We start from the raw sequence: 24,085 nt of genomic DNA on the forward strand, positions 1-24,085 counted from the left end.
AGCAACCCTACTCATAAAAGCACATGGCACAAAATTCCCATCATGCAGGTGGCACTAGCCTAGCTCCAAGCAGAACAGTTAATCTTGATTGCCACCTGGAAATCACCTAGGAGACACACTCCTGGAGATGTCTATGGGTGTATTTCCTGAAAGGTTTAACCTTTGAAAAGAGCAAAACTACCCAGCATGTGGGTGGCATCATCCCTGGGGCTGGACTCATAGGCTGAATTAAAAGGAGAAGATGAGCTGTGTTCTGGTGTTTATGTCTCTCTGCCTCCTGACTATACAAGGAATCCTTTCGTCTCACATTCCCCCACTGTACAGACCTGCCTTGAGAGTACCCTCAAACTCTGAGCCTACATAGATTCTTCCTTAAATTGCTTTATCCTGGCAATGAAGAAAATAACTAATACACTACACTTTTCCTTTTCATTCTTTTTTTCTCCTAAAAGTATTCCCCCAACGTATTTCGGGGTAGGAGGTTATGATAGACTTGCACTCTGAGCTCCCTCTTATCTAGAACACATGTAAGAATAGGTATATGCATAGCTGAAATCATCTCATAAACTTTTTTCTACTTAACCTTATGATGTCAACAATTGAAGCCTGGTTCACAGATGGTCCGTCCAGTGGCTGTATTATTCAGTGATGACAATTGCCATTGCCACTATCAGAATACACTTAAAGGTCACTACGTGGGAGAGGACTGGCAAAGCCCTTTTCCACATTAGCTCCTTAACCCTCGCTGTCACCCTATAGGCTCTGTCCCCATGCTAAATGCAGTGACAGCTGGCAAAGATGGGCTCTGAATGCTGGTGTCTGTAACTCCTAAACATGTACTCTTAACCTTTTCTGCAGGGCAAGTGCACTGTCCCTCCCTCTGCACTCCATGCTTCATTTCCAGCTTCAAGGAAAGGACCACAGATGGCTGTGGAGTCTGCCTGGGCCACCTGATTTTGCAGCCACTGATAGTGAAAAAAAAAGGCACCATTTGGTATCAGCCAGCAAACACAACAGCTGCCTGATGCTGCAGGGCAAACAGACTCACAACGAAATCCTCTGAATTAGCCATTGCTTCATCCCGTGTGAGCTATGCACTGCTTGTTAGCCAACATGCAGATTGTCTTACTTGGAGAAAACTGAAGGGAAGGAAGGGTAGGGAAGCTGACTTATGGTCCTTCTTCCTGCCCGCTCCTCCTTTCTGTAGCAAGTATATTCACTCACTGTGGCAAGCTCACACATCCTTAAAGCATCCGGCCACCAAGGCGGGCCCCCTGCCACTAACCTTTCTTCCCACTAGAATCTGGGTTTCTCTTGAAACCACTTTTGTCCCCATTGTTTGCCCTAACAGGCTGGAAAGCACCAGGCACAAAGGTCCATAAGTCTCACTGGATCCAGTGCACACTTGAAGCAGAAATCACGAAATCAAACCTGCCAGTACTCTTTACAGACATCAAACCATTAGAAAAAGCATCGGACCACCTCAGACTTGATTCACGCTGCAAGACTGAGTTTGATAGAGTCTACTTTGGTTCCAAACTGACTTCTCCGGCTCTGCCTTGAGCCCCTTCACACTGCCTCTCCCCGCCTCCCTGGGTGTTCCCTGGCTTTGGGGACCTGAGGTGAGCCAAGCAAACCTCAATTAGCTGATGAGGTGCCCAAGACCAGCACGGAGACTGTCTCAAAGGACCTAGCAGGTCATTAACTGCCACCATCCCCGTAAATTTACAACCTTCCCCACCACATGGAGTGTGGGATGCTGTGAAGTTCTGCCAATGCACTGGCTGACAGGACACAGAGAAATGCTGGCAAGACAAAGATAGAGTAAATTAAAACTATGCTTCAACCTATAGGTTCTGTTTATCTATGTCTTTCTTTAGAATATAGCATTTAGGTAAAAGGTCATATCCCCACTGAAGTATAATTTATATTTACCTTTTATTAAATAATTACAGCATGGCATGAAGTTAAATATTACAGAAGCTAATCAAGGGGGAATTCAATAGAGAAGATTCCGACATGAGAATTCTGTCTTTGCTATACATAGAATGTCTTAATCCTCCACTGGGAATCATTCGGGTTTGCTTAAGGAGTTTAATAACACACAATTCAACTGCCACAGAGTCTAAATCCCATTTGGATCAGCCATGAAAAACTTTCATCAATACCTTGAGATTTCATAACATATCTCCTGAGAGGCTGGCTCTTCAGTGTCATTTCTCATTTTGACTGTGAGTATAATATATGAGCTTCCTTACATATCTTGGGCCCAACAAAGAGATCCAAACTTTTGAAAAATGTGCGATAAGGTTTCTTTTTAAGTAAATCATATTTAACTAAAAATATCTATGTGGGAACCACTCACAAACAAACAGGAAGCTGGCTAGTGATCAATACCAATTCTCCCAAGGGACTGATGATGTACATATATTCTATATGACTTTTATATTTTCATATCTTTGGAGGAGGGACATATAGCAGATCCGACTTTCCCCAGCTTTTGCTCCTCTTCTGTTCCCCCCAAATCCAACAGCCCCAATGAACGTGGAGAAGGAGCTGTTGGTTGGTGCACTAGAAAGATCTCATCAACAGAGTCTCACTGAATCCAGTGAACACTTGAAGTAGTGTGTCCTTATAAGTGTACGCTACATGTGTGTGGGTACCCACTAAGGCCAGGGGAGATGCTAAATCATCTGGAGCTAGAATCACAGGTGGATGTGAGCTGCCTGTTGTGGATGCTGGGAACCAAACTCTGGTCCTCTGGAAGAGCAGGAAGTGTTTTTAACCACGGAGCCATCTCTCGAGCCCTGGGAATGGCTTCTGTAATGTCAGTCTTGTTCAGAAGTCTTGGGACAAGTGTCTGTCCTCACCCCACCTTAGAACTTCTTTCTCCTTTCCATCTGCTATCACAGTCTTCAAGGTTCCTTGACCCTATCTCTTGATTCTAGTGAAGTCTGCCTTCCATCACTTGGGCTCTCCCTGTTCCCAATCTCTTAAATGACAACCTGTCAAATGTCCTAATATGTTCAACAGTCAAAGTTATGTAGGTTAAGTCTCCCTCATCTGAAATGCTTGAGACTGAAAATATTTTAGATTTTGAATTTTTATTTTGAAAATTTTGCATACTTATAATTAGATTGCTTGGACATGAGGCCTACACATGCCATGAACTCCATTCCCATTTCACGCATATTATGTACATGTAGTGCAAAGCTAATGTTTCAAGCAACATTTTTACCACACCTGCATTTAGACTGGGATCAAATTCCGCCGCAATGGGATGTCAGGTGTGGAAATTTCCACTTACAGCATCGAGTTCACGCTCAAAATGTTTAAGATTGTTGGAGCACTGCCAATTTCAAAATTTTACATTAGGGAAGCTCAAGCTGTGTTAATCCAGAATTCTAGTGCTTTCTACATCTAACCCAAACACGGAAACTGCTCTAGGTATCAGCGGTGACCAGTGACACCACCTTCACCCTGTGCTTGGCCAGGAGAGATTTTGGGAGATTTCTCTGCAGACATATAGGTGGACTTGTTGTCATCAAAGACCCCTTGCAGCTTATGACTCTAAGGATCTCATTTATTTGAATTAGTGACATGCTCTGAGCTTAGTCGTAAGCTGTTGAGTTGTCTAGCCCTTAACCTTGAGAACCCACTGAAATCTCCAATCTTGACTGTTTGAGTCAATGTAGGAAGCATGTGGCAGCAGCAATTAAAAAAAAAAAAACAAATGAAAGGAATAAAGACAAAACCAGAGTGAATTAGTCAGATGTGGCACCTGCCTTTGTGGACACAGGAGCAAGAACACGGGGGAACCAAAAATGCACGAGAGAAAGATTAGATGGAAGCCTTTGATATTTAATTTCAAATGAAATATTAATTTAATATTTAATTATGCTTTGGTTTCAAGAGAAACTGCAGTCGCAAGACAGATTGTTTGAAGAAGGGAGTAATATACACGGTTAAGGAGACAACTGTAAAAATTAAAGATAAATTTCAAGCATAAACCTAAATGCCACCCGGCAGCAGTTATGAGCGCGTGTGAGCTCCGCAGTGTGCACTCAGAATATTATAGCGGGGATCACCAGTCCATTAAGGAGCTGGGCTGTCTCTCGTGAAGCAACAGCTTCCTACTCTGGTGCTGGCAGGGGGAACATTATTCTTTAGACTAAGCTGAAGAAGCAACTGCATTTCACAAGATCTGGGAATATGGGCAACTTTGGAAAAGTACAGGCCACCAAGAGAGCTGTTGATCCAACTGGTTTCCAGTTTGAACAGGGATTAATCGTACTCAGGCCGGTTTTTGCTATCTGAACTGGATATTTTAAAGTGAAAATCAGCTTCATTTCTTTGATGGGATTTTTGCCCCCATGATAATGCTATGAAGGCAAAAATGAAATATGAAATGGATGAGCTATTAACATTTGAGATCAAGTTTTCACATCTGCCTGGTGCATTTTTATTGACGGGGGACTCCATGCCCCCAGCGGAGCCTTTGGGAGCAGGCTGTCTGGGATGATTTGAGGTGTAGGGCTGCCCATTTCTCCTCCCAGCTGCCACCTCTTCCTGCTGATAGGAACTTTCCCACAAATAATGAAAAGTGCTATTTAATCAACACTTTGGGCTTCCGATAAAGAAAAAGAGAAGAAGTCTTGGGGGCCAGAGGGTTAACTAACACACATTCTTTGACTTTCCATAGTGTCCTCAGTATCCAGGCCATCACTGTTACTTTGAAATTTAATTGCACAACTTGTGAAACATCTGCACACAGCCAGACCAGCTGGGACCTTTGGTGTCTTCTGTTTCCCTGTCCACTTGTGACCCCCACCTGCTTCCCACTGACCCCTACCTGCCACAGCCATGTTCTGAGTGCCCTTTTCCCTGTTCCTGAACAACTGTGATCTCACCCAATACAAACAGAGAGATCGTAAGACATACTATGGCATGTTTTTCAGAAAGAGTTCGTGTTTTACAGACAAGAGGACTCACAAAAGGCCACTGCTGGTCAAGAGCAATGAGGGAGGGAGGTGGGTCATCGGGATCCAGCACGGCCACAGAGCACTCTCCTGCCAGATGCTTGCCATAGTGACTGTGTTCATGTTTTCATAGCTCCATGCATAACTACCCTTGTGGACATAAGCGACTTCATCCTTCCTTTAAAGCGTGTGTATATGGTTTTGTGCATGCAAGCACATGTGTGTGTATGTGCACATGAAGGCCAGAGGTTGACTGCAGTGCCTTCCTCAATTGTTTCTCCACTTTTATTTATTCATTCATTCATTCATTCATTTTTGAAATAGGATCTCTTCCTGGACCTGATTCAACTAGAATAAATGTCCAATAAATTCCAGAGGTCTCCCTGTCCCCACCTATGCAGCACTGGGATGATAGGTGCTTAGCTTTCTCATGTGGATGCTGGAGGTCCAACCTCAGCTTCCCATGCTTTCCTGGCAAGTACTTTACTGACTGAGGCATCCTGTAGCCCCGTCATTTTTCTGTAGGTTAGAAAATGATGCAAAGAATGGCTGCAAGACTCGCAGCGGGGTGTCAGCAGGTAAAGGCCTTGTGGGGCATGCCTAGCAATCTGAGATTAATGTCTGGACCCCACGTAAAGCTTAACGGGGAGAACTGATTCCAACCTTCATACATGCACCACATGGTGTTGTGTAAGCAAATGCACCACACACACACACACCATGCACACATACATAGCACACATGCAACACACCCATACACACCACATACTCACACACATCATGCACACACACACACACAGACACGCACACACAGACACGCACACGGTAATGATAAATACTGTTTTTAAATATGGATGATTGATCCCTGCCTCTTATCTTGGTCACTCTGCTTACCCAACAGCAGCCCCTGCTCCCAGGCCACCTTCTGCCCCAGATTCAGTTTGCATAGTACTGAAGACAGAGCACCATTAGTGACTAAGGGCTGAGCTCTGGAATTGGTCAGCTCAGACGGAACCTACTTGGCAACCATGGGCAGGTGACTTAATTTGTCTGTGTGAAGGGTTTCTCACCTATGAAGCTGAGGTACTAATAAAACTGTCATCGCAGGGAAAGGTGGTAGTCATTAGAGGCCACAAGAAGAGTCTAGCCCTGTAAGCTCAACAGATGACAGACATAATTACTAAATTATAATCACTGCTTCTTTCTTACCAGTTCCGTCTTATGATAGGATTTATCAGGGACTTAACTTGCAATCAAATGTACAGCCTGCAGCCAGGGGATGACTCAATGGGGGACAGGATTGCTATGCCAGCATGAAGGACTGAGTGTAGCCCCAGCACCCACATAGAAAGGCAGGCATGGTGGTATGCACTTGTAACCCTAGCACTGGGGGAAAGGTAGAATTGGTGGATCCAGGGTGCTCCTGTGCCAGCCAGTCCAGCTGAATTGGTAAGCCCCGTTTCAATGAGTCTGTCTAGAAAAACATGTTAGAGAAGTGATTAAAGAGGATCAACCAGTGACTTACACACACACACTAATGGGCAAGTACACCCATACACACATAGATAACACACACATGCACACACACTCTCATGGGCAAGCACACCTATACACACATAGATAACACACACATGCACACACACACTAATGGGCAAGTACACCCATACACACATAGATAACACACACATGCACACACACTCTCATGGGCAAGCACACCCATACACACATAGATTACACACACCTCATGGGCAAGCACATCCATGCACACACACACACACACACACACACACACACACACACACACCATGTAGCCTGGATTCTATAAAGAACCATAGAAACAACAGGAAAAAGCTGGGCCCATCTATCCCCAGGTCTATTCCCAATCTTCAAGAAGCTGCTGCCAGCACATACATGTTAACTGTAGATAACACAAGATTACAATCAGAGGATAGTATTTTCACACACACACACACACACACACACACACACACAGATGCCATGCTTGGGACAGCCTTTCCTTGTGAGCTTGCTGCCATATCAAGTAAAGACAGCTGAGAACTCTGCCCAGCCAACCACCATGTCCCACTGGTACCAAGATGACCTTTTTCATTGCCAGTTGTCTGCAGAAAAGTCTTCCAGAAGAGCAGAGGAGGGGGCCTCCTCCCTGCTCAGCCTCAGCTGGCACACCGCCTCTGGGTTTCAAACCAGACAGAGGCAATTGGACTCTTCTGATGAGTTGAGTCCCATGTGACTCTCAACTCCAAAGCAGCAAGTTGCAGGTTAGCAAACCGTGGATGACGGAAAACAAAGCTGCAAAGTCGCATGTGTGAAGAAACTGTGTTGTTTATCTGAGCCCTGATGTTGCTGGTGTCGTCCTTGGCAACGGCAGCCATGGGGAACTGAAGGCTGCGTTCTATTTAATGATAGCAGGTATATTTGCTGGGTTAAGCCCCCCCCCCATGGTGGTGCTTCCTTGAATGATCTGCAGTTAGACTGTGGACCACAGGGTCATATGGGTGAAAGGGGTGTGGCAAAGAAGGAGATACTTACTGAAGTCTCCCTTCCTGCCTGTTTTTTGCATCTCCATTTCAGAAGTTCCACCAGAGAGTAAACACCACTCTGTGTCCATGGTGACATGATCCCAGAATCCTAAGAACCCTCCCAATTCTCCGAGTCACCAAGTCTCTGAGGCAGCTACCTGAGCAGAACCTAGTCTCCTAAATTCATTTCTTTCTTGTATAAATGCAGGTGCTGAAATTCTCAAAAAGCATGGTTTGATGGTTCTTAGGATCTCTTCACTAGGGAACCACCAGATAGTCATATAACTGGTATCAGGGTTTTATAGATGAACTTAGGCTCAGAGAGGCTGGGGCTTAACAAGGGGACAAGAAAAAGACATGCCACAGAGGTCCCCAAGAGTAGCCTCCCTGGCTGACCAAACACATCTTCTAGACTCACTCACACCCTCCAGCTTTCTAGGTTCTCTTTTGCTCTGAGCCCTGCGTGAGTTTCCAGATGTCACTATTGGAGCTGAGAATTTTGTCTGGACCTACATAGGGAAGTCCCAGATATGGAGCTGAAAATGGGAGGTGCTGAGAGAACACAGCTTGTGGTCCCCACTCCAGCGTGGGGATCCAGGACAGCTAGAAATCAAGACACCTTTGTCTATCTCTCCACAGTAATTCTGTGGGCTGGCTGGAGTAAGGACCCAGGTCTGGGTGGAGAACTGTCTTCTTCAGTCTGCTATGGAAGCCATTGCCTTTCCAGCCATCTCATCAAAACTAAATTGGCTTTCATGATGGTTCTTCCACTTAGCAAGGAAACCAACAGGACACAAACCCATTTCCTCTGTGGATGGCATTGTTTCCCTTCGGACACCAGTAAGAGTTGCTTTTGGCCCGGTGACTTCAAGGTAGAAGAATGGCTGCAGTTCCGAACTCTCCCAGACAGTGTTTCTATTTCTAGTTTCTTCTCTCCTGCAAAGGCATCAGCTGCAGAGTGCCAACCCTCTCACTATGCCTGCCTCTTGAGGTCCCTCCCTCTCAAAAGCAATGAGAGCCCCTGAGCTCTGACCACAAACAGCATCTTTGTACCTAAAGAGTTAAGTTTAGCAGCATATGCTTTCCATATTTAAACATATATGACATGGGGTTTTTTATCTTGCAATTTTTATCAAAATCACAAATAGACACATTAATCAATACGAAAGATTAAAAATATTAATACCTAAACCCCACAATTGCTTACTTGTATATTGCTACACCTATTCTGACATTTGTCAAAAGTTTATTATGCTAGCAAACAGAGCAGGTAGACCATATAGTTTAGGCTGGCCCAGAATTTATGATGCCTCCACTTCCTAAGTGCTGGGATGAAAGGTATGTGCTGACATGCTCAGTACAAGCTTTTAAAACAATTATTTGGTAGAGTTTGTGTTTTTTTAATGTATTCAAGGATGGACTCAAATTTACTATGTACCTGAAGTTGCCCTTGAACTCCTAATCCTCCTGCCTCCACCTCCCAACGGTGGGATTATAGGCACGCCCCCACCATGGCTAGCAGACTATGCACAAGCTTTTAAAAAATTTAGGGGGCGTGGAGGGAATGGGTAGGAAGGAGGGAGGGAGAACTGGGATTGGAATGTAAAAAATAAATTAATAAAAAATTTAAATCACATGTCTTTCATGTAAATAAGCTTCCATCAACAATATTATTTTTGATGTTTAAAGTGTATAAACATGTTCCATTTTGATTTAATGAATTCCCCACTGGACATCAATGCTATTTTTAATTTTTCTACTATAAATAGAAATCCAATGAAGAGCCCACAGCAAATTCAATTATTTTCTAAGCAGACATTGCTGAGGCACACATGTTCTAGAATGAGCCAAGAATGCTTCTCTAACCATCCACACCCCTGTTGTGCTGTATGAGAAAAGCCCCCACATTCTTTAGTTCTCCCAACCTGTGTACTTTGATTCACTTAAAAAAATCTTTGTCACCTAGATATGGAAAAAAATCTCCGGTACTCTTCTTGCTCTTTTTGCATTTCTATGATTATCAGTAGATGTAAATTCATTCATTCACTCATTGATTCATTTCTTGCTTCCTTCCTTCCTGATAATGAAGCTTCCTATAGCTTCCTGTAGCTGAGGCTGTAGCTCAAACTCCTGATGCAGCCAAGGATAACTTTGAACTCAATCCCACTGCCTCTACTTTTCAAGAGCTGGGATTACATGTGCACATAACGATGCCAGTCACATCCATGTATTACTTCTGACCATATTTGCTGCCTTCTTCCTTGGTCTTTCGTCTCTTAATATGTACAGTGTCTAATGTTCACTTCTTTATCCACAATGCAATAAAAGGGAAGTTGGCAATAGGAGGCATAATTTTTTTTTTTTTTTGCTCAGCAAATGGATGAATCTTCTTGTACCTAAGATAGCATGTTTTTCAGAACTAAAGATATTCCCGGTGTTGTTTTTAAGGCCAGCCTCAGCTACAGGAAGCTATAGGAGACCATCTTCTTGTAATTTTGACTCATTGATTTCTTTCTAGGGCCCATATGAGCAAGGTGAAAGATAATGTTTTACATGTATAATCTTCTGACATGTCTACATTTTAATGGACAATAACTAATTTGAAAATGTCTCCATTTGATAATATCCACCTAGAAACGAGTCTTTCTCCCTAGTTCTCTTTAACTAGTTGGCCTATCACATGGTGTAAACCTTCTGTCTTTCCCACACTTATATGAGAAAGCTCCTCAGCATTCTGGTACTTAAGTATTGGTACACTGGATTTGCTCAGAAAGAGTTTATTTTTAGATATTTCTCTTCCATGACTTGACATTTCTATACACTCCTGCACAATCCTATATTCTTTTAATTATTAAACCTTAAAATAGCTTTAATGTATAGAGGGGCAAGGCCCTTTCGTTTTTCAACATTGAAGTTCTAGTTTAGCTCCCTTTGCCTAGGTTCCCCCAAACATGCTGTTGGTGTTTTGATTGGCATTGTGCTAAATGCATTCATTAATCGACATCTTTACAATATTAAATCTTCCCACCTCTCAGCCAGCTGGAAGTATTCTGCCCTCCCTCTGAACTCCCCTAGCACTTTATACCTTACAAAACATCACTTTCTAACTCTACCCACCCAATTTTTCAAACTTGAAACCTGAGCGTCGCTTGCATCCCTCCCCTCTCCAACCGTCACCCCATCCAATCAATCATCAAGCTCTGCCAATGCTGCTTCCTAAATTCCACTTCTGCCTGTCCCCACCACCAGCACTGTAGTCCAAGCTGCTGTCATTGCCAGTCTGGGCCACCACACTAGCCTTCTCTTGACCCCCTGCAACCACACTGCCTCCTAAGCCATGCTCTGAACCACAGCCAGAAAGACCGTGGGGTGTGTGTGTGTGTGTGTGTGTGTGTGTGTGTGTGTGTGTGTGTGTGTGTGTGTGTGTGTGCTCACATGCATGGATGCATGTTTGTCCGTCTGTATGTCTGTGTGGAGGCCAGAGATCAACACTGAATATCTTTTTTTTCCTTTTTGAGACAAAGTCTCTTGATAAATATGGAGTTTTCCAATTAGACTGGACTGGCTGGCCAATGAACCTCAGGTATCCTTTTGTCTGATTTCCCGTACTACCATGCCTAGATTTCTTTTTAACATGTATCCTATGTTTCAGCGCCATGTCCTCATGTTTACATGGCAAGCACTGCGCTGACTGAGCCAGCTCCTAGCCCCAGTATTACCTTTGTAAAGGCAAACCTGTTCACCACAGTATTCCTGATAGTATTCAATGCGCTAAGAGAATATTTCTGAGTGACCTAGTCTCTACCCCCTCAGCTTGTCCCCAAACTTCCCTGCATTCAGGTCTTCTGTCTTGTTCAGTCAAATATAATACTTGCCCTTCCCACCCCAGAGTCCTTCCTGTCCTAGGCCCTTTTGTTGCTTATTCTACATTCTCCTCAACACTTAAGTTTGAGAATACTCAATTCATCTCAACACTTGGGAGGCTAAGGCCTGAAGACCTCAAGCTCAGGGCCAATTTGGACTATATAGTTAAAGCCTGTTTCAAAAAAAAACAAGAACAATTAAAATGTAATTGCTCTAACATCGAGCACCTCACAGGTATTAGTATTCATCCCACTTAACATTCCTTGTTCAAGCCAGAGGCCACAATGATGCCAATGGGGGAATAAGAGCAATATTGATAACATTCTGAGCATGTATCTAACATATGGTTCACTGTCTACATACTCCATCCCAAGCATTTACAAAACCCTGGTTTTCTGGCTTGCAAAAGCAGGTGATTGAATTTCCAGGAACCTACATAGTAGCTTGGAACCATGATGGAAAGAGTATCTGCACCACGAAAATCGGGAAATACTGCAGGCCCACCCCCCCCTTTTTTTGAACCACTTGGAGAGCTAGTTGCTCAGTTTTTACCGTGCTACCCCAGGCTCCAGCACACTATTCTGTGTCCTCTTCTCAGCCCCGTGGCATACATATCCTACTCCATTAGATAAAGAAAAGTCTTTAGCAGGCAAGTCAAGCTGTGGGTCCCAACATGCTGACTCTACAACACGTACAGCTCACCTTCACATCTTAGTGTCTTGGAAGGTGAGAGCCTGCAGGTCTGGTGTGCCCCAAGTATCAGTGTTGAGCATGGTCTGTGTGCTCATTATGTATGAGGTTAAGTACCATGCATTCTCAACACATATGCAAATGATGGCAATGTCAGCAATGTGACAGCAAACCAGTAACAATATGGGGCACAATTACATCGTTGTGAATCAGGAGAGACCTTTGCGGACACTGACACTGAGGCATACCACGCAGTAGCTATGGCTTCGTGGGTTTCTCTTCTGTTAGGAACTGTGTTTGTTCCCAAGAATTGTACATCTTCAGCTGGAAAACTACTCCTTGAACATGCCTCTACATCCTTCCCTCCTCTAGGAAGCCTTCCTAGATTTTCCCCTTTATTCCTTCCCTGATAGATATTCCAACAACTCCTTTTGCTTTTAAATATCTTCTGAGACTTAACCTAATGATTGGGAATGGGGACATCCATATTCTCTTCTAGAAAGATGAAGGATGTTGAGATATCCTGGTGTCACTGGTTTTGTATCTTGAACATAATTTTGAACATGTATTTATTCAGTGACTACACAGAGTCGGAGGTTAAAAGATTTGACATCATTTGTCTGAGAGCCAAGGTAGATTTTGGCAATTCAATGAAGCCTAGAGTAGAAGTCCCAGTTTTCAGAGGAAGTGTGCAAGCACATGCACACACACACACACACACACACACACACACACACACACACACCATCTGGCTCTAAGTGTCTACAGTCCCTTGAGAACTGAGATCATCCCCAACTTCAGTAGAGAATTGAAGGCTGGCTGCAAAGTACTTGTTAGTATACTCACCTGCATCTTCCAAGTCTAAACCCATCATCTACTCCCAGGGGAACTTGCACTAAACACTGGAGATGCCAAGTATGTGTTAAGTGTCCTGGAGTTAGAGCCTTCTTCACCAGACCTTAGGGACAGTTCATACCCCCAGGCTCCTCCTCCTCCAATTTCTCCTTCTCAGCTCCTCCTCACAGTTCTCAGCCTTCCTTGTCGGAATCCCAAGGGGCCTTCTCCAGCTTTCTTCCATTATGAAGCAATAGATTCCTCCCATCCATGGCAACACCCATCCCTGCAGTTCCTATTCTTGTCCAGATACTCCTTAGCTCAACATCTTCCACATTCCCCACTTCCTGCCTGCCTGACTTCCTCATTTCCCTTTACTCCCCACTCCCAGGGACTCCATTCTAATGCCCTGGCATTCTTGCTCCTGCCCGGTGGCACTGAGCTCTTTTTCGATTATGACTCATCATCTTGTGTTCTTTGCCAGGCACACCCCACCATGCCATCAGAGTCATGGACTACCAGGAAACACCAGTGACCTGCCAGCTCTGTGGGGTTATGGAGTAATAGGAATGAAATAGGAACAGATCACATAGGGGGGAGAGGTAAGGGTGGGGGTGTGCCTCTGTGGGTTGTCCCTTCCTGTGATACTGTTCTGAGCTCAATGTCCCTTCTTCAGAGTGGCCTCCTGATGACCCACCTGAGGCTCCTCATTCTCCTACCTTTATTTCCACCTGACTGAAATCACACCAGTCATTGTCTTTGCCATCTGCCTCGGGCCTTAGAATGTTCATTTGGCTAAAGGCATTTTGCTTCCCTCACTTCAGTATCTCATAGCTAGAGCTATGTCGTCCCACAAAAGGCATAGATGAAGTGGCGAACTGTTCCCTGCTGGGTGCTATAGCAAAAGCTTTTCTTTCCCGCTACTTGCTGTCCAACCTGAGCACAGATGGGTGTTCTGAATCCCATGATACCAGCCCACACCAAGCTCTCTTCCTGAAGTGCACACATCTTCAAATGGACCCTTTTGTATTTTGAATTTAGAGAGTCTTCATCTGCATGGGGCAGTCAATCAACTGCTTTCTCCAAAAACTGCTAAGGCTCCAGACAGGGAAGGACCAGTGTGTCCCATGTGTCACCCAGAGAACGCAGTCATTTAACTGAATTATTTGGACTTGGCAATCCAGAGGGGGCATTCAGTGAAAATTGGATAGTTGGGTAGATTTTACTTTTGTAAGGTTTTAAAATACTTTGCTCCACTCTACTGGGTAACATTCTTGAATCACTGTCAAGAGAAGTCACAGCCAACAACTTTGATTATGTTTATCCGATTGCTCATATGAAAGGCTGCCCCAGCATGGTTGTAAAGAGATTAGTTTCTAAGGGTGTGTTCCCGAAGTGATCTGTCATGGCCATTTATCAGACCATAAGGAAGCTTCTCGGGGAAAGTTCAAATTTAGAATTTAATCTGTCCATTCTTCCTGCAGCACCGGAAAGACCCAGAATAACTGGGCTGATTACAGAGATGCTGTTAACTAGAGCAAATATGAGCTAGGAAACCGGCTGTCTTAGAAATCATTTTCTTTCTTACCTGTGTAAATGAACCTGCCTGGGGCTCCTTTGCAGAACTGTTTGGATTTATATGATAGTGTCACTTCCACAACTCCAGGGATGTGCCGGGGAGGGGTCTGTACTCTGATGGCATGAGGGGTTATGAGCTGAAAAATGAAGAGGCAAAAAAAAGACAGTCACTAGATTAACTACCGAAGAGGTCACAGCTTATGGCCTTACATAGGAGTTTAGCAATTGCCAAGCCCAACTCAGCACCCATACTTCTCTTTTGGTAATGTGCTTAAGTTAAGTTTCACTGATTATAAATTGTAAGTCAAACATATCCAATTTGGAAAATTGGGAATTTACAGAACTATGCAAGGAAATCTAAAATTATATAATGCAGAGACAACCAATATTAAGATCTGGTGTGTTGCCCAGACATTTCAATGGCTGTGTGTCACAGAATTAGATTATACATATCCACTGTTACTCCTACTTTTTCCCACTCAGCATTGTAGCATAAACATGTTCTTCTCTAGTATCATTAGAATTTTTCCAAAACATAATTTTCAATGGTGGAAAGATACCTTAACTTTTTTCTCCATCACTCTTCCACGAGCCAATATTTAGATTCTAATTTTTCAGCATCTTATATAAAACTGCAATGTATATTTATCATTTTAAAGAATTCATTCCCCAAATGTTATGACTTCCATGTCTTGATGTCCTGTGTGCCTTGTTCATAGTACATGCACAATGCTGATGAATGTTCATGGGTGTTCATGGGGATGCTACTCTAAGAATTGTTAGTTCCCCTCAGCCCAAAAGAACCATGGAGCCAAAGAAGATCATGGAAGAGAATGTCTTTACCTACCTCACTCCATACAAGCATGGTACCAAACACAACTTGGAGACCATCAAAAAAGTTGTCACCAATGATGATGACCATGGCTCCTCCTGTGGTCCAGCCTTCACTTGGGCTGATGGCTTTGATGCAGGGTGTAGCTAAGAAGACGAGAAAGAACAAAATCAGCTCTGTGTCCTTTGCTGGTGATGACTGGAGTTTGGGAAAGGTGCTGTCCCAGAATGCTGTTGGTCATTCCAAGAAGTTCAAGTTGAGCTGTGTTGATTTGCCATCCTCCCCTAATTGGATGTTGGTTTTAACCAGGCCATTAAAGCTTAATGAGTTGGCCATTATGTATGAAAGACTGAAACACTTAGCTAATTGTGCAGGGGTGTTTTTAAAACTCTGTTGTTTTTGCCCATATTTTTATACATTGATCACTCTAGAAAAGTGTAAATCCCTTTTCTCTCCCCACCTCCTCTGCCCTCCAATGTTAAGATTTACAAGGCTTGTTAACATGCTGGGGAGAGAAGGAGGAAACAGGATCTATCGCAGTTGAAGGGTTTGCTCAACCCCACCTAGAGACACTCTCTAGTCACTCTCCCAACTCTGTAGAATGGAGTTCCCTCCCTTCCTGCATATGTTCAAGGCCCCTGGACTTTGCATCCCGACAGGAACCCAATACGGTGTTCTGGCCATAACTAAAGTCAATCCATCACTCCATTTCTAAAGTTGACAGGGTCAAAGGTGGAGGAGAACTTTGGCAGGACTCCAAAAACATGAGCCCCCTTTGAGCGGCCAGTCAATCACATCCAATCAGTCAAAAGCAACTCAAGAGGAGCTCAGAGCTCTGAACTCTGGGATTTTCTTCTTCCCTTTCAGTGCCCACTGTGGGAGAATTAACACCACTCCAAATTCTTTACTGATTCAATCATTTTCTTTCAGCTCATTAATTCCTATTTAAAATGATATAAGATACATTTTAAGGGCTGAGTTGGAAAGGGGGCTGGTAGGCAACATATAGTAAAGCATCAACACTGAGAGCACAGCTGGATTTAACTCTTGTCTGTGTCACGGGGTCTTCTAACACCGGTAAGTTTGTGGTGAGGCAGAAAAAAAAAAAAAAGGAAACCAATGAGATGGAATTCACTCAGATTTGTCAGTTTGTTCATGGACAGACTTTAATTTTTTGGACAACTTGAAATTTAACAGTTACCAGTATTTCTAATTAGTTTAATGCACTTGGAAAACTACCCAGAGCAGCCCATGATTTCTTCTTGTCCAAGCAAACAAAAATCAATTAGTGTCAGTTTCACTCTCCACATTGTTTTGTTTTGCCCACAATCTGTTTAAGGGCACATCTGACACTTATTCATACACGTCTGGCACTGTACTGTTCCTGTTTAACTAAGATGTCATAGGCCTGCGATTGCCTGAAATACCAGCCTCGCTGAAAGAAAAACACAGATTGGAATAGAAGAGACTAAGAGGGGCAGGAACCTAAGTGCTGGCTGTGAGCTGAATGGGGCCGGCTGCAGTCAGCTGATGGGGCAGATTGTAGCCAGGGTTTACAGCTGCATGGGGCTGGGATGTGGCTCAGGTGGTAGTGTGCTTGCTTAGCACACAAGAGGTCCCATGTTTGATCCCCGGAACTGTATATACTGAGTGTGATGATGGACACCCATAATCCCAGAACTAGGGAGGTGGAGGTAAGAAGACCAGGAGTTGAAGGTCATTTCTCAGCTAGATAGTGAGTTCTAGACCAGCTTGGGCTAGAGGCTTTGTCTATAAGCAAACAAGCAATACGGATAAGGTATGGGACGCTTTATCTGTGCTAGCTCCCAGCCCTACCTTCTGATGGGTCAAGCCTTCTCGCTCTCCTTCCATGCTTAGAGTTGTTATGTACAAACATGTTGTCAGAAACAGCCAGCACATGTCCGTCCACGTTTACTGTTGTTGACAACACGACCTGCATTTAAAGCAAAAAGGGGAGAGCTTAGTCAGGTTCACGCCAGGCTGGCAATGTACCAGGAACCCTCGTAGAATGCTTCTCTGCAAGGCAAATGGGAGACAGGACAGAATTTTGGAGTGTAACGAGAAGCAGGCCTTGGCCACAGGTTTTCATTTTCCTTTCTTTGAGTTCAAACTCTGTCCATGTCATGACAAGGGCAATTAGCCTTCTGCCTGCTGGTTCCAGAAACCTCATCACCAGCGGGACTGTCCTCCAGCCGCAGCCTCCGTGGGGAAGCTCACTTCAACGGCCTTGGAAATGGGAATCCTGTATCTCAGACGTGCTCATTGCCCCACTGGCTGGTCAGTTGTCTCCAGTATCGCTGTGCATGAGTGAACAGTGATAAAGATTCTGCAAGAAGATAAGGGTCCCCAACTGCAGTATGGGAGATGCAGGGTGTTTAGTGTGTAACTGGAGCAAAGGGCAGGGGTGGGTGTGGAGTGATGAAGAGCAAGAACTTGGAGTGAAAACTAAATGGAAATCCCAGGCCACTTCTCCTAACGTAAACCCATGGACAAAACACTGAACCTTTTTTAAAAGACTCAGTTTTTCTTATCTAGGAAACATAAATAATGCTGTCTTGCAGGCCTGAATGAGATAAAATGAGAAGGTGCTTGCCTGTAAAGTATTGGGCCAAATCATGATGTTTCATGTCCCATTTGCTTTACTCCTTCCTCCTTTGTCCCGTTACTAAGACAGATGACATTGTCCAGTGCAATTCTACCATAGTCTAAACTCTGGAGAAGGTTCTAGAAAGGGAGCCATTAGTACTAGTAATCACAGCAACTGAAGAGCATAGCCATACCACTGCTCTCCGAGGTCTTATGTCCAGACTGCAGGATGGTAGCCAATACGTATTACAAGCCAGGCACAAATGTCATGAATTTAATGCTATTCTATCTGCTGCTGGTCAGATTGTGAAGGAAATTCAAAGGCAGAGCTAGCAAAGAGGGGGAAAAAGAGCAGGCCTGGCCACACCCACCACCCCTGGACTTGACCCAGGAAGAAGAGTGTCCCAGATGGAATGCTGCTTCTCAACTCCTGTAGTTATGCACAGCAGGTCTTCTGTGGCTCTTCAGAGAAAGAAACTTATTACATACATGCTCATGAATATGTATAGATCTTTCCGGGAAGGGCATTGAATAATGAGCTGTGCTTCATTCAGAATGACTCTCTCTGCCTATGGCCCCAATGCAATCTCTTGATATCTTACCTGTAATTGTTCTGCCACGCCTTCCTAACTTATTAAATGAAAGAGAAGGGTGGGGGACTTGACCTCGCTTAGATCTCAATATGAAATAATTCAATGTTCCTTTAAAACACTTTATTGTGAATAGTTTCAAGCAAAAAAATGACAGAACAGCATAGTAAAATTTGAAAACCCATCATTCAACTTCAAAACCTGTTCAAACTTTGCTGTTCTTATCTCTTCTATCCCTCAGTCATCTCCCTATTCCCTATTTTAGGAAAAACTATGACATCCACAGGTTTGAGGGTGTCAAGGTAAAACTTCACTGCATAATCCATTGTCTTCTCATGAGATGGACTATTTTGTCCCTTCAGTAAATGCTTTCATATTGCTTCCCAGTCAGGTATAATCCCAGGCAATAGTCTCTCCCTTTGTCCCTTTGTTTTCTTTTGCCCCTAAGAGAATTTTAGGTCTGTGTGTGTGTGTGTGTGTGTGTGTGTGTGTGTGTGTGTGTGTGTTCCTTTGCATGTGAATGCATATGTAGCCTAGAGATCAACCTTGGGTGGCATTTCTCAAGTGATAGTCTCCTATCAGTCTTTCTCTGGTCTAGAGCTCAACAATTAGACTAGGCTGTCTCAGCAGCTGCCCTAGAGATCTTCCTTGTCACCACCTTCCCGTTTATGGGATTACAAGCAAATGCCATTACATGTAGCTTCTTAAAAATGGGGATTTGAACTCGGGTCTTTGTGCCTATGTGGCAAGCATTTTACTGACTGAGCTATCAGCCAACTAGATGGCATCGTTTAGCATTTTATAAGACTTAAAATTTAATAGGTTTAAAAGAATTCCCAGGACCCATAAATCACTTCATATTGCTTCACTCTGTGGGTTTGATGTGGCCTATATGAAAATTTTACATGGATGTCAATGTATTTCAATCATTCAACTCAACAGATAATCACTGAGCTCCAACTACATATCAGGAGTCATGACAGACCCTGGGGACTCAGAGAACAAACTTAAAGGAAGCTCAGTTGTCATTCAGAAAATTATCGCCCATATAATTGCTCACAATTCAGGGATGTAGCCTGTCTAGCCTTAGGTCTGTTTCCAATTGTGTCTGTGTTAACATGTGAACATCTGAGAAAAGTCCTTCTAGATAGTTCATATCCAGTGGTGGCAACCGCAAAACAGACATCCATCACTCTTGGCCAAGTGTGCCAGGCTTGAGTGCTTTTTAGAGTGATTTCACTGAGTACAAGGCCGTGCCCCAGTCAAAGGCAGAAGCAGACCTCATTGTCACAGGATTAGGGATAGCAGTAGTTAAAGAGCATTACCTATGTACATGCTACCTCTGAAACCAGTAGAATGGGCAGGGGGGAGGCATCAGGCCACCGTGTGTGCAAAATATATCTTCAAACACATAACAAAAAGGAGAGAGAGAGCTTCAGGCATTACTCCTTAACAAGCTAGCCTGGGAACAGAACAGCAAGGGAAACCCCAGTCCCATCAAAGGTTGACGCCACTGTGAGGATCAGGGAGTGCTTGATTCATTCCACAAGCTTGTCATACTGTCCTTCGACACTCTTATGCATTCCTGCCACAAAATGCAGAGTTTTCTCCGGCCAGCAGATTTCATCATAGTCATTTTTGGGTGGAGTGAGATTCAGTTCCAAGTGAACATTTCCCAAATGATATACCCTGGTGGTTCACATGCACTTCATTATTTTCTATTAACAATGGAAATAAATTTTAATCTTTTGCTGGCTAGTGCTGGCCTCTCGTGACAGCAAGGGAATTAACCTGAATTATTTCAGTGTCTGCAAAATTTATTACAAGATTTTAAATTATGTCCAAATGTATGTGCGTATGTGTGTGCATGCGCATATGCACACAAGAGTGTGTGTGTGTGTAGTTCTATTTTTCATATTAAAATATCTTAGGGTATGAGGTATCTAGGGAAGCTTGCCAATTAAGCTAAACTTGCAAATATTAGTGAGTTTGATTCATAAACTCCACCACATGATATCAGACGTGAGTTGTTGTCTCTACCTGTGGAAACCTGTGCTTAAACACTGGCCTTTACACAAATTCTCTCTGCTTCTAGAAGAATAAACTACATGATGGATGGGAAGATCCATTTTGTTCAGTCAAGGCTTCGGGTTTAACTTCCTCCTCTGTTCTCTGATGGATGATGACAACACCGATATTAGTCTATTCCAAGGAGTAAGGATTTCTACATGTTTTAAGACTAAAGGAAGTAGAACGTGCATTCCAACATCATCTCACTCCCAGGCCTTCTCCTTCCACAAGCCAACTCCTTTCCCCTAGTGAGTATTTCCTGGGTCATGAAGGCTGACCCTTTCCATCTGGAATCAATCAGTCAACCCCTGACAACTTCCTGAAACACCTCACTCCATTTCCTGTTCTCTCCCCCTCCTCGCTTTCCCCCTGGTTTGCTTCACTCTTCAAAACTGCAGGCCACAGCAGCTTAATGTTAGAGGGTCAGACACAGCTAGACTCCAAAACACTACACAAGGACACCTTTGACCTTCAAAAATCTTTACATCTTAGCTAAACAAATCAAGGTCAACATTTCTTACCATTACCTTGTTAACTATTTATATGCATCTTTACCATTGACTCTTCTGGTCATGCAACCATCAAACCACTTGTTATTCTAAGATCATAAACCCATCTGCTTTGAAAATAGCACTTTCAGTCTGGATAAAACATGCCATTTGGAGGTCCCTCAAACCCAAAATCACCAGTGATATAACAACCATATGGACTAAGATTCCATACAATAGGATTCCTATGCCTCATGCATGTTTCTTGTCGCCTAAACGTGACATCTCATCTTTTCTGGTGCTATTGCTGTCCTGGCACTGCCATTCAGCTGGCACAGCCCGAAAGAATGCCAATTAGGAATACAGATGTCCATAATTTGTGCGGGATGGACCCTGGAGCTTGCTGTTCATACTGGTGACAAGTTCTATTTATGGCTCACTGTTGATGTGTCTGTATTTCAGCTCAAAGCACTCTATCTGCACATATCCTTGTAGAGGGTTACCCTCCTCAGTCCAGGCACTTCAACACACAAACAGTAAACAATTCAATCAAGATACCCTTGAGCCAAAGTTCTAGGAAAGGGCGGTGAGATTAATTAAAATCACAATGTCAGTGAAAGTGGACTTTGCCTTCTGCTATTCCGTGTGACACTTTGATCGTCATCTCTAATTTTTGGTGGGCCAGCTCAGGAAACACAGAACTAGCACACGTGTGATTGCAGGGTCTCACTCTTCCTCACTTAAAAACATAGGTTTTTATTTTTTATTTTATGTTTGTGTGTTGCCTCTGTGTATATGCATGCGCTATGTGTGTCCTTGGTTCCCACAGAGGGTGTCATGTCCCCTCAGACTGGAGTGACAGATGGTTGGGAGCTGCCATGTGGGTGCTAGGAACTGAATGCTGGTCCTCTGTAAGACAACCATTTTTTTTTCTCTAAGACAAGGTCTTACTAAATAGCCCTGGATGGCTTAGAACTCACCACGTAGGGCAGACTGGCCTCTTATTCATAGCTATTCCTTGCCTCTGCCTCCATGTGGCTCTATTTTTAAGTCACTTAATGATAAAGAGGTGTTAGCGGAGAAAGAGAGACGCAATAAAAGTCTGGTATGGTCCCTTAAAGAGTACAAGGACAGCTGGAAGAATAGGTCCTATTAAGTATGTAGCAGTTTCTTACAAAGTACACATGAAAACTGATTGCTTTTTTCAAATTCTGTTTTCTTTTTATAACCCATAAGATACCCGGTGTTTCTCACCCTAATAATTTATACCAAATAGGAGCTGAGTTGAAAATCACTCTTTCCAGATCATAAAAGGCCGCTGTTGGAGTGACCCTGAAACAGGTACACCTGTTAATCTGCCTGCACGTTAATTTTCCAATAAAGGAGTGGTCTCTTTGCTATCAAAACTATACACATAGCAAATAGACATCTAAACAGATTTATCCACACCCGTTGGTTATTTTAATACCTCACACCACACTTTTGTAACTTGCTCTATTTCTCCTTCTCAAAGTTCCGAGGTATGATTGTGTTGATTAACGTTAAGTTAGAGGAATGGTCTGGTCCTTTCCCGTCACCCTTTCTCACCTCCTACCCAGGTGTTCCTCCAAGGGAGCCTGTGTGATAATGATAGAGAAAAAGAGAAGTCGATGGGAAGACTAAGCGATTTGCTCTTTGAGACAGACAACAATTCCGTTGTTTGCAGAGAGAGAGAGTGAGAGGGAGAGGGAGAGAGAGAGAGAGAGAGAGAGAGAGAGAGAGAGAGAGAGAGAGAGAGAGAGAGAGAGAGAGAGAGGGAGAGAGAGAGGGAGAGAGCTTGCTCTAAAATCACACCACACTCCACTGTTAGCCAGGCATGGGCTCCTGCCATTTCTGGGAGGGTCATACACCTCTCGGCTCAATGTGGGGCCTCAGAAAAGCAGTAACAGGAGGCCTTTATAGCCCACTCACTGCCGAGGCCTCTCTGATGCTCATACCTAGGAACATGCGTACATGCATCGAAATAAAATGGTCTCAAAAATTCCCGTTGTTCTGCCAAGTATGGGGAGGCGGGGGACCTTTATGACATTTTACATCTGGAAATGGAATTAGATTCATGATGTGCTTTTCCCTTATTACTGTTCAGTTGCTCTATGTGTTATTTCAGCTTTCCCAAAGCACAACTGTATGTGGGGATTTTATATTCCACCTGTGGAAGGAGTAAAGAGCCATGGAGACCGTTAAAGTGAGAAAGAATCAGGGCAGACTCCTGGCCATGGGAGACAACCTAGCTGGGAGTCCACAGTGTAAAAAAAAAAAAAAAGAAATGCATTGTGTTTTTAATATGCCGGCTAATTCCCATAACTGATAAGGAAAGTCCAATGAGACAATTCTGCCTGAGTCCTCATTAATGCTGCCCAGCCTAACAACAAACAAATTGCCTACCACCTTATTCTTGGCACATGTATTTTCAAACCAAACTTAAAGCCCAGATTCTTCTTTGTGGGCTGGACTCTGGAGTCCCCCAAATTACCTTTAAAAGCCCATCCCACAGTGTATTTTTTTCATAAAAAATTAAGTATTCCCAGGATTCTTAGAAAGAAGCTTTATTTTATATTCTCTACAGGTAAAGTTTCTGTTTCGTGAAGTATCAAGACCCAAACAGGAGAACACAAAACCGGTTGCCATGGAGACAGAGAAGAAGGATTCTGGGATTGTTCACACCAAGAGCCTCAGCATTAATGACAAGATACTTCATAACTGACCAGACAGCTGTGTTTCAACTTGCCATGGAGGGTCTTATTTTATGGATATATGTGTTTACATATACATATGTATATGCATCAAAAGTATGCGGCCATCAAGTTTGTATTGAGCTTCCCAGGCACTAAATGCTTCAAGCAGCCTATGTGGAGGATAGAGCAGAATACACAAAAGACATTGCCTGTGCAGCAATGGATATTTTCGTGAAGAATTCTGAAACTTGAGTTATACAAGCTTAGGGGGCTGAGATGATCCGATTGTGTACGGATGT

The 24,085-nt window shown here is 43.6% G+C and overlaps 1 protein-coding gene across 2 annotated transcripts in view; it reads right to left on the reverse strand.

Annotated features, from left to right (window-relative positions):
* Ebf2 (EBF transcription factor 2) overlaps window positions 1-24,085 on the reverse strand; it is a 192,666-nt gene that overhangs the window by 25,059 nt on the left and 143,522 nt on the right. For both annotated transcript variants that reach the window (XM_005075225.4, XM_021230204.2), the window contains 3 exons: window positions 17,154-17,271; window positions 15,333-15,463; window positions 14,496-14,622 (listed from right to left, as the gene is read on the reverse strand). In XM_005075225.4, the coding sequence (XP_005075282.1) occupies window positions 14,496-14,622; window positions 15,333-15,463; window positions 17,154-17,271 (376 nt within the window). The remainder of the gene's footprint in view (window positions 1-14,495; window positions 14,623-15,332; window positions 15,464-17,153; window positions 17,272-24,085) is intronic.

Source organism: Mesocricetus auratus, unplaced genomic scaffold (genome assembly GCF_017639785.1).
Source record: "Mesocricetus auratus isolate SY011 unplaced genomic scaffold, BCM_Maur_2.0 Super-Scaffold_100707, whole genome shotgun sequence".
Classification (NCBI taxonomy): Eukaryota; Metazoa; Chordata; class Mammalia; order Rodentia; family Cricetidae; genus Mesocricetus; species Mesocricetus auratus.